The following is an 11,034-nucleotide window of genomic DNA, read 5'->3' on the forward strand; positions in this document are numbered from 1 at the left end:
ATTTTTCAGTGATCTCCTCGTGCTATAACCATAATTATTTTCGTCGGCAATAGCTTCACGGTCATCTCCTTATGCAGTTACTTGATAGCCATTGAGACCCTTATAATTCGTACTTGTTGTGCCCAAACTGGGAACTTCTTGTTTAGAAACTTTCAAAAGAACGCTTACGTTTGGTTCCCAGAATCATATTTGCCCAGAATCTGTTATGTGCGCAGCTAGTGTATTATAACTCCGAATATTCAATTTGCAATTAGTTGCTGATGGCAAGAATCACTTCTAGATTTAGAAAAAAAGAGTGCTGACTGTTAATAAATAGTGTTAGAAGCCAAACGACAGAAGGAGCCTTCGCACTTCCCTCCCGTTCCTACTTCAAAAGTCCAATTATTTGCTGACAACCATTAACGAAAAAATTCGAACAAGATTGTGGTTACAGCTTCCAAAATACAAAATACACTAGCCATAATAGTAAAGTAACAGAGCATCCTGAGGTCAAACTGGGAGCCCGATGGTGGCAGTAAAAATTTTACCAGTAACCAAACTTGCGCCTTAGTGTACGCTTTCATTGAATGAACCTTTGTGAGAACCGTTGTCCCTTAGAATCAAACAAGAACACAATAATGGTAATATCTACTGTAGCTTTTATTGCTTACTGAACGGAGAAATTAAAAAGTAGAATGGATGATTAATCGTGCACAGTGTAACACTACACGAAATAATAAATTGGACCAAGCAAAAACACAAGCCAGCCTCCGCTCATATCAACAGAATTTCTGGAAAGAAAAGAGAAGGCGATATAATAAAGGCCATATTGGGTATCATAACCTCTCTCATTTGCTCACACTCCAATGCTACAAATAGTGTCCGGCAAATTGGCATATCCCCAGGCTCCAAACTGAGAAACTAAACTTGACTAACCGATCTCCGTTGATACTCCCAACTTAAACAAACAGGAATGAATAATGAAGGACAAATAATTTCAGCCTACAGGGCCAATCAAACAAGGTGACTTGCGCGAAGCAATGATTTGTGGATGGGCTGCGGTATGGCAGCATAACAATGCAACGCTATTTCAGAAATTGTAAAGTGTAAAGGAAATATTCAACCCTATAAAGAATCTACCGAAACGTAGGATAAATAATTTCCACAGAGTACACTTTTGGTTTTTATGGACGGCGTTGAGTTGCACAGATGATGGAATATTGTGATAAAATACGCTATATAATTTTGGAGACCCTAAGATCAAGTGGACTAGGTCGATTGCGTATATTAGGGTRTTAAAGACTTACTTAATTCTATAAGAGCTCGGCAAGCTATATTCTCAGTTCCTTCGCAGTCGACCTTCAGTGCCCAAAACTTTAAAGTGGACGGGTGTTTTCTAAAGATTGCTATTGTTCAATTGCCCGGTTTTTTAACCGCTGAAAACCAGTGGCAAGAGTGGACTACGTGCGCATTGCAATTTGTATAATCCATATAATTTTGTTCCACGGCCTTAAGTTATTGTACTGTTTGCTCAATTTTGAAGCGGAATATCCGTCCTAGTCTCGAATCCTTATTTAAGTACCGGTATCATTTGCATATCCTCTCAGCCCTCAAACGCCCATTCTTTATAGTAATGGTTATGTATTAATCGACTACGATGATTGACTCAGGGAGGCACGAATAGTATAATTTGTAACTTGCAGTGGGAAGCTAATTTCGGGTGTCTTGAAAGACGAGGTTAAAAATTTGAACCCAAACCGATTTTACCGGAGATCCTACCTCAAATTAGAACAACTTTAAAGCTTTCAAGGAATTGAAATTCCATCTTTATAGACCGGTAATTCTTTGAAGAGTAATCAATGTAAGAGCAAGTTCTAAAGAGAGGATCCAAATTCCTTCTGATAGCAATTGTAAGGAGCTGCAAAGTTCAACATAATATTTGCGATAGTAACCGTCCTACGGATACTTAAATCGGTATCAAAGAGTGACCAATCCTGAATCAGTGTAGTGCAAAAAGAAATAACGATGATAAACGAATCAAGATTCTGATGAGTTGTCCAAGACGGGGCTATCATAATATTTAAAAAATAGAACCTACTAATTTAACAAGGTAAATCTCATAGATTTAAGTTTCACGACTAGCTTAGCTACCACTCAAATAAGCTCCCGCTTGTTCATTCGGCTGGGGTCTCCAATCTCCATCTCCAATGGATATTTTTTTTTTAAGTGGAGAGAGATGTTCAGTAAACTGTGAGTTCAGTTGTCAGAAGCAACCAATATTTACCATGGAGACGAATAAGCAGATATTATATACTCTATTTTTACAGCCCTTTTGTATAATCCTCAGGGATGGTTGGCGCTTCCCTGTGTTCCAAGTAACCACACTCTTCAAGTTGGAAATGCAAAAGGTCCCAATGCATGCTCCCAAGTCATACTGAATACAGAGATAGATTCTTTGAATTGGATCGATCTCTAATGAAATTCATGGATGAGAAGAGAGTGTTAAAAACTTTGCCCCAACTAAATACTTTATCTGAATGAATCATTAAAGAACACGACAAGTTCAGTATGTTGCTTGGAGCCTCCGATTCACAGTCTTGTAAGTAGTGCGTGTTTTCAAATATTTGCATTAGCAATCCCTCCAAGTAGCCCACATAGGGACCAAAAAAATAGTATAGTTTGTTTTGGGGGGAAGGGAGTAGGAATTGCTTTCGAAATGGTTAACTCCTGCTTAGTTTCATTTAAAAAATGAATAGAGAAGTAGATACAGAATACTTTGTAAGACTGCTTACATGAATGATGCCAGAGAGTGTGCCGAAAGATCTACATGCTACTAAATTTACTATCAATAGGGATAAAATGTATTAGGCTACCTACTATGCCGTATTGGAAAGGCGAAGTGCTTTGTATGCAAGGGATTGGGGCATAGGCAAACGGATCTATGACAAGAGATACGAAATTACTTCTGTTACCCACTCTGCTCCTACCAAACCAAATATATCTGTGACCAAAAATATCATTTGTCTTGTGCTCCACATAGCGGCCAGGCTCAAAGAGAACACTAGATCTGCTTTCAGACATTACCGCGTGCAAATATGACAAGTCACTAGGTGATGAACTAGTCGATAAAACCAAAAACGATCTGATCAATAACTTGACAACATCGTTCTTATCGGATTTCTAGCTCTTGAATAGTCAAATGCTGAGTTCAATTTTAAAGTGAATATTTTTCACCGAAGTCGATTTTAGCCCATTAGTCAAACAACAGAAGAGAAAAGACAAACCTTCTTTTTCATGACACATGAAACAAATCACAAAAATTGAGTCATATTACGGTTTCAATTTCTGCTGTTTGTATAAGTCATTGGCTGGCAAACACATCTCCTGGCCTCATACTGAAAATATATGAAGATAACTGCTTCTACCAATTTCAATTGATCAAGGTTCTACCCATACGTATAGTTCCAGAGCATGATGTTAGGGAAACTTACAGGGATGATGTGGGCCACAGCATAATATCAACAATACCTAACAATCGGTATTTAATTCATAGATATTCAATACCAATTCTCCACGATGAGAAGGGGCGACTCCTCTTCTTGGACGTTCTGAAAATACAGGTACGCTCACGTCAGTGCCTGAGCACATACAGCGACGTTAGTATCAATCTTCCTGGGACATCTCTAATGCTCTAAAATGAAGAAAAAGTGAAATCAGTATCAGTTGGCTATGTGAACAGTGCAGCGCAGAGATAGTCTGGATGAAGAAAAAATTTCATGCACGAACCTAGACCAAAACATTATCGAAAAAGAAGCATGGAGAATTACTGCCTAATGTGATGTCATATATAAACTCGGCAATGGACAACGTAGCCCTAGATAGCCGCGGAAATTACAAAACTGGAGTGGTAAACATCCTGATGGGCTTCAGCTCAAACTAGTACGATCATAGTCTGACGCTGATAAAGAATAAAACCTATAGACAACGAAGTCGAAAACTTTGTTGATGAAGCCTAAAGATCTGGTGGACGAACTGTATGTGTAAGCCGTGGCCATTTTTCGACAAAGCAAAACTACAAGATTACTTTGAAACCTCGCTTAAAAGCAATCTCCGACCTTGCTCATTGCTACTACTGAATGGAGGTGCTGGTGGTTATATTACAAGCTTGGTAGTTACCATTGGAATGACTTATGCTACTCACCAGCGAGCATTACACAGCTAATGACAAGGTTGCTGCAGAATTGCAGAACGGAGCCTTTCCGAACAAGGTACACAAAAGCCAAACTTGAGGGGATACCCTTAGTTGTCCAAATAGAAAATTATTTTTAACTACAGGATTCGGCCTGGTAAAGACTACTCGACAAACACCAAAACAAGATTTTGAGGATTGTTTCAAAGTATTCGTTACGTGCAAAAATTCAGTTTGTAACAGACATTCATAGTATCGCTCGATTTTTAGTCTTCTCTTCTAAAAATAGATTATTCTATTCCGTATTTTTGGAAGATCATTCTTTTAAGTTTAGCACCGTGGCAAAGTTTTATATGTCCAAGGGGCACCTTGAAACTTTCTTTTTGGAATATTATCTATAATGTGCTTGAATGATCAAACAAACTAATTTTATCTATTTCAAAAACGTTATGAGACTTATAGTGGTTACGTAGGTTCTGACACAAATTAATTTGGATAGACACAGCTCAGAACTTTCGTTAATGGTAGACTGGACAGGCTAGGAAGGCCCTAAGTATGGACTAACTGCTTGAATAGGTACAATACTGTATTCAGTTATTGAAGAACGATCCTGCCAATTTTTAGCAAGCCCAAATTCGTATGAAGTTCTGCAATAGCTGGAATAATAGCCCTGTGAAGAGTTTAGTGTTTGAAGGTCGAAGGTAATTTCCAACCATAATTCGGATATGCTTTTGCGTTCCAACAGGCTTGGTCGCATGGCCAACTGATACTAATTTTACTTTTTCTTCATTTTAGAGCATTAGAGATGTCCCAGGAAGATTGATACTAACGTCGCTGTATGTGCTCAGGCACTGACGTGAGCGTACCTGTATTTTCAGAACGTCCAAGAAGAGGAGTCGCCCCTTCTCATCGTGGAGAATTGGTATTGAATATCTATGAATTAAATACCGATTGTTAGGTATTGTTGATATTATGCTGTGGCCCACATCATCCCTGTAAGTTTCCCTAACATCATGCTCTGGAACTATACGTATGGGTAGAACCTTGATCAATTGAAATTGGTAGAAGCAGTTATCTTCATATATTTTCAGTATGAGGCCAGGAGATGTGTTTGCCAGCCAATGACTTATACAAACAGCAGAAATTGAAACCGTAATATGACTCAATTTTTGTGATTTGTTTCATGTGTCATGAAAAAGAAGGTTTGTCTTTTCTCTTCTGTTGTTTGACTAATGGGCTAAAATCGACTTCGGTGAAAAATATTCACTTTAAAATTGAACTCAGCATTTGACTATTCAAGAGCTAGAAATCCGATAAGAACGATGTTGTCAAGTTATTGATCAGATCGTTTTTGGTTTTATCGACTAGTTCATCACCTAGTGACTTGTCATATTTGCACGCGGTAATGTCTGAAAGCAGATCTAGTGTTCTCTTTGAGCCTGGCCGCTATGTGGAGCACAAGACAAATGATATTTTTGGTCACAGATATATTTGGTTTGGTAGGAGCAGAGTGGGTAACAGAAGTAATTTCGTATCTCTTGTCATAGATCCGTTTGCCTATGCCCCAATCCCTTGCATACAAAGCACTTCGCCTTTCCAATACGGCATAGTAGGTAGCCTAATACATTTTATCCCTATTGATAGTAAATTTAGTAGCATGTAGATCTTTCGGCACACTCTCTGGCATCATTCATGTAAGCAGTCTTACAAAGTATTCTGTATCTACTTCTCTATTCATTTTTTAAATGAAACTAAGCAGGAGTTAACCATTTCGAAAGCAATTCCTACTCCCTTCCCCCCAAAACAAACTATACTATTTTTTTGGTCCCTATGTGGGCTACTTGGAGGGATTGCTAATGCAAATATTTGAAAACACGCACTACTTACAAGACTGTGAATCGGAGGCTCCAAGCAACATACTGAACTTGTCGTGTTCTTTAATGATTCATTCAGATAAAGTATTTAGTTGGGGCAAAGTTTTTAACACTCTCTTCTCATCCATGAATTTCATTAGAGATCGATCCAATTCAAAGAATCTATCTCTGTATTCAGTATGACTTGGGAGCATGCATTGGGACCTTTTGCATTTCCAACTTGAAGAGTGTGGTTACTTGGAACACAGGGAAGCGCCAACCATCCCTGAGGATTATACAAAAGGGCTGTAAAAATAGAGTATATAATATCTGCTTATTCGTCTCCATGGTAAATATTGGTTGCTTCTGACAACTGAACTCACAGTTTACTGAACATCTCTCTCCACTTAAAAAAAAAATATCCATTGGAGATGGAGATTGGAGACCCCAGCCGAATGAACAAGCGGGAGCTTATTTGAGTGGTAGCTAAGCTAGTCGTGAAACTTAAATCTATGAGATTTACCTTGTTAAATTAGTAGGTTCTATTTTTTAAATATTATGATAGCCCCGTCTTGGACAACTCATCAGAATCTTGATTCGTTTATCATCGTTATTTCTTTTTGCACTACACTGATTCAGGATTGGTCACTCTTTGATACCGATTTAAGTATCCGTAGGACGGTTACTATCGCAAATATTATGTTGAACTTTGCAGCTCCTTACAATTGCTATCAGAAGGAATTTGGATCCTCTCTTTAGAACTTGCTCTTACATTGATTACTCTTCAAAGAATTACCGGTCTATAAAGATGGAATTTCAATTCCTTGAAAGCTTTAAAGTTGTTCTAATTTGAGGTAGGATCTCCGGTAAAATCGGTTTGGGTTCAAATTTTTAACCTCGTCTTTCAAGACACCCGAAATTAGCTTCCCACTGCAAGTTACAAATTATACTATTCGTGCCTCCCTGAGTCAATCATCGTAGTCGATTAATACATAACCATTACTATAAAGAATGGGCGTTTGAGGGCTGAGAGGATATGCAAATGATACCGGTACTTAAATAAGGATTCGAGACTAGGACGGATATTCCGCTTCAAAATTGAGCAAACAGTACAATAACTTAAGGCCGTGGAACAAAATTATATGGATTATACAAATTGCAATGCGCACGTAGTCCACTCTTGCCACTGGTTTTCAGCGGTTAAAAAACCGGGCAATTGAACAATAGCAATCTTTAGAAAACACCCGTCCACTTTAAAGTTTTGGGCACTGAAGGTCGACTGCGAAGGAACTGAGAATATAGCTTGCCGAGCTCTTATAGAATTAAGTAAGTCTTTAACACCCTAATATACGCAATCGACCTAGTCCACTTGATCTTAGGGTCTCCAAAATTATATAGCGTATTTTATCACAATATTCCATCATCTGTGCAACTCAACGCCGTCCATAAAAACCAAAAGTGTACTCTGTGGAAATTATTTATCCTACGTTTCGGTAGATTCTTTATAGGGTTGAATATTTCCTTTACACTTTACAATTTCTGAAATAGCGTTGCATTGTTATGCTGCCATACCGCAGCCCATCCACAAATCATTGCTTCGCGCAAGTCACCTTGTTTGATTGGATATACATTTTACTTTTGTTCTGTATAAACGAGCTGACTATATAATATAATTGAAGACGATCTACTTCAAACTAATTCTGATACATGCTTTTTGTAAAGAGTCCGGATCAAACTATTACTGCCAGTTCCAGGAATTATTGATAATATTACTTTTTGTCAGATTCTCTAGATCTTAGTGTTCTGCTTGTCGATATAAGGCTCTTGTAGATGGAGGAATGCTAGCCTAGTTGTCAGAGCTTTGTCCCAAGATTGATCGATTCTCAACTCTATCGAATTTTCGGATGGTACTCTTTGGGTAAGTCATCGTTTGAGGGTTAGAGAAAAAGGGGAATTCTTGGTTCCAAGCTAAAACTATCATATGGCTTGTCTTACATCCAAAAGAAAGTCCTTCAAAAAAGTTGTCTTGCAAAGAAACGTGTCAATTTTTTTTGGTCTTCGACACACCTCTTGTCGCTTGGAGTTTGAACGCAAATTACAGAATTAAGAACAGGAATAACCTTTTTTCGCTCGGAACTTTGTTTTCAATAATCCAAGGACGATTCAACTGGATCAACAACTTTACCATAAGAGCTCCTCCGCTCATGTTTGAATTCTTTATTCTTCAGCTGAACTCCCAAGAAAAGAAGGAAGTCTTCGTACAGCCGGTACAAAAAAACATTTATTTTGGAGCTCTATCGTTCTTAAAAATAGGCCGATTCTTCTATCTTCGTTGTAAAACATACTATTCTTGATAGCAACTAATCAGTAGGGAGATGATTTTGTTCATAATTCCCTACGCATATTGTATAGGGTTCTCATGGTAAATATCGGTATACATTGAATTGAACTTATTTAGGTTAAAGAAGGAGGAGGTTTTTTTTGAAAATTGTAAGATTAGTTAATAGTCTATAATCAAAACGTTGTTAGCTGATTCGTTTATAGTCATTTTCAGTTGTTTTTAAGTATACAAATGTATTTGAGAAAGTTAATCAAGTTTTATGTGTTTTTACCCCACTCAGGGTTACAAGGTAATTTTTTTCTACATTTAATCAATTCATTATATTATAAGTGTACTCTATTTCATTAAATATAACATCTATAAATAATATATATGTTGATACTACTGATACAAAGTGGTATTCAAGCAGTTGGGTTTACATCTTGTTTGGTGTCCATACACTTTGGGTAGGCTCAAAAATTCGAGGGAGTATCTGTGTAGTCTCAGAATCTGCATTTTTGGTTTGATCGCAAAACCTCATTTTTCTTTTTCAGAGTACGATGGCAGTCTATGACACAATTATTTTAGACATAGAGGGAACTGTTTGCTCAATATCTTTTGTGAAAAATGTGTTGTTTCCATATTTTTTAGACAAACTTCCCTTCCTTTTGGAACAAGTTGAGTTTCCACTGGACCACACTGATAATGTTACAGTGACGCAAATTCTAGCAAAGTTTCCTGAGAGATATACTAAGAGTAAAGAATGCTTAAAAACATATATCAATGAGCTTGTTGCTAATGACATAAAAGATCCTACTTTAAAGCAATTGCAAGGGATTGTATGGCAAGCTGGATACGAGGAGGGCGAAATTGTGGTTGACCTTTACAACGATGTAATAGAGGCCCTGGATCGTTGGAAGAAAGAAGACAAGTCTGTTTACATTTATTCATCAGGGAGTATCAAAGCCCAGAAACTTCTTTTTAGCCATGTCAAATTCAAGAGTGAAACTAGGGACCTAACCAATTACATCAAAGGGTATTATGACCCTACATCTGTTGGCTCAAAGATAGAATCCGAAAGCTACCTGAACATTTTAAAAGACCTCAACAAAGATCCAGAGTCTGCAATATTCCTTAGTGATAATATAAAGGAAGTAGCAGCGTCTATACGGGCAGGAATTAAATCTCTAGTTGTGAAAAGACCAGGGAATACCGTTCACCACGACAACCAAAGTTTTGATTTTGTGTATTCCTTTGACAACGTTTAAAAATGTATAATTAATAACAGTTAGTTCTGAAGACTGTATACTGACTATGCACTCACGAAGTATACAAGTGAAGGACTTGAAGAAGAAGGAATTAAACGTATAGGCCCGACTTGTCTGTTGGAGTAAGTATTATAAAAATATTGGGCATATTCTAGTCTATATGCTCACTAAATAAGAGATCGGCGGTCATTTCTTCATTTTTGTCACAGGCGAAGTACACCTGTACAACAAGGTTACGATCGAAACCAAGCTCACATAATCTGTTAATTGCTGCTTCTTCCTCAGGTGCTACTTGTATCTGAACACCTTCATCTTCTAGTTCTCCCTCACCATTATCACCTTCCATTAATGCCCTCATAAACTCTTCTGGATTCTGCTGAATAAGCTCTGCCAATTGGGGATTGGAGCTAGCAATTTGCTGAAGGAAAGGTTCTACCATTTCTGGGTTATTCTGAATGAGTTCCCCAATCTGCATTAAATCGTCACGCTGAGTATTTTCTCGCTGTTGTTGACCACTACTGGCCACCGCGGCAGCTTCGAATAGGTCTGTTCCAGGCGCCGTCTCAGTGGACGTAGATTCAACACCTGTACTTGAAACTGGTTGGCTTCGGCCATCATTTGGAGCCGATCTGGATCCTGCAATCGGCTCTTCATTGTTTACTGGAAGACCTGTAAGCAAATATTCTACTGCTCTGTCAGGATTGTTGAAAGCAGCTCTCAAGGCGGCTTCTACTTGTGAGCGATCGTAGCCCATTTCCATAATATTTCTGATCGCATTCTCCCTATCATTTCCGACCGCAAATGTGGATGCATTAAACGAACCAGACGTATTGACAGGTACTGGAGGCACTGCAATACCTGGAGCGGCTATAGTTGTTGTTTTGGAAGATTCTGTTGAAGTCTTGTCTATCCTATTCTCCAAATTCTTGGGTTCCTCTTTTTTGAAAACGCTCGGAAGCATGAAAATGATTACGTCGTTCTCCTTCACTTTGAATGCGTCAAAGTCCTTATCATCTTGTAGAACCTTACCTGAGTAAACAAATTTTATCTTAGAAGCATCGGAATTCTTCACTGTTGCTAGCTTCTCCTTGGCGGAAAGAATCTTGATTGCCGGTTAGAAATATTCAAATTTCCAGTTTCACAAAGTAAATACGTACAGTATCGGTCGGGTCCACATCTAGAATTACTTTTTCTTTTTTAAGATCTTTAAAAACTATTTTCATTTTAGATCAGAGTATCTTTGTTTTTGGTAAAGAACAGCGGTTTTTGCCATCCTCGCTTGCTAGAGGATGTAACCAGAGATTTAAATCGCGGACTGCAAATCAAAACAGTGTAGCTAGTTGTTTGTCAATACGAACGTAATGCAATTTCAGATCAATAGGATGTCATAGTTGGTTCAAACTGAAGCACAATTGCATCATGCAA

General features: G+C 38.0%; 2 protein-coding genes across 2 annotated transcripts; one reads left to right on the forward strand and one right to left on the reverse strand.

The window, feature by feature from the left end:
- Nucleotides 1–8,901: 8,901 nt before the first annotated feature.
- PAS_chr2-2_0446 (uncharacterized protein) lies at nt 8,902–9,609 on the forward strand (the record flags this gene model as incomplete). The annotated part of the gene is made up of 1 exon (XM_002491698.1): nt 8,902–9,609. One exon carries the CDS (start codon nt 8,902–8,904, stop codon nt 9,607–9,609), a length of 708 nt encoding a protein of 235 aa, XP_002491743.1.
- A 151-nt stretch (nt 9,610–9,760) lies between these two features.
- PAS_chr2-2_0445 (Protein with ubiquitin-like N terminus, recognizes and binds damaged DNA (with Rad4p)) lies at nt 9,761–10,832 on the reverse strand (the record flags this gene model as incomplete). Its single annotated transcript, XM_002491699.1, has 2 exons — nt 9,761–10,711; nt 10,767–10,832. 2 exons carry the CDS (start codon nt 10,830–10,832, stop codon nt 9,761–9,763), a joined length of 1,017 nt encoding a protein of 338 aa, XP_002491744.1.
- Nucleotides 10,833–11,034: the final 202 nt, after the last annotated feature.

This window comes from Komagataella phaffii, chromosome 2, assembly GCF_000027005.1.
Source record: "Komagataella phaffii GS115 chromosome 2, complete sequence".
NCBI lineage: Eukaryota > Fungi > Ascomycota > Pichiomycetes > Pichiales > Pichiaceae > Komagataella > Komagataella phaffii.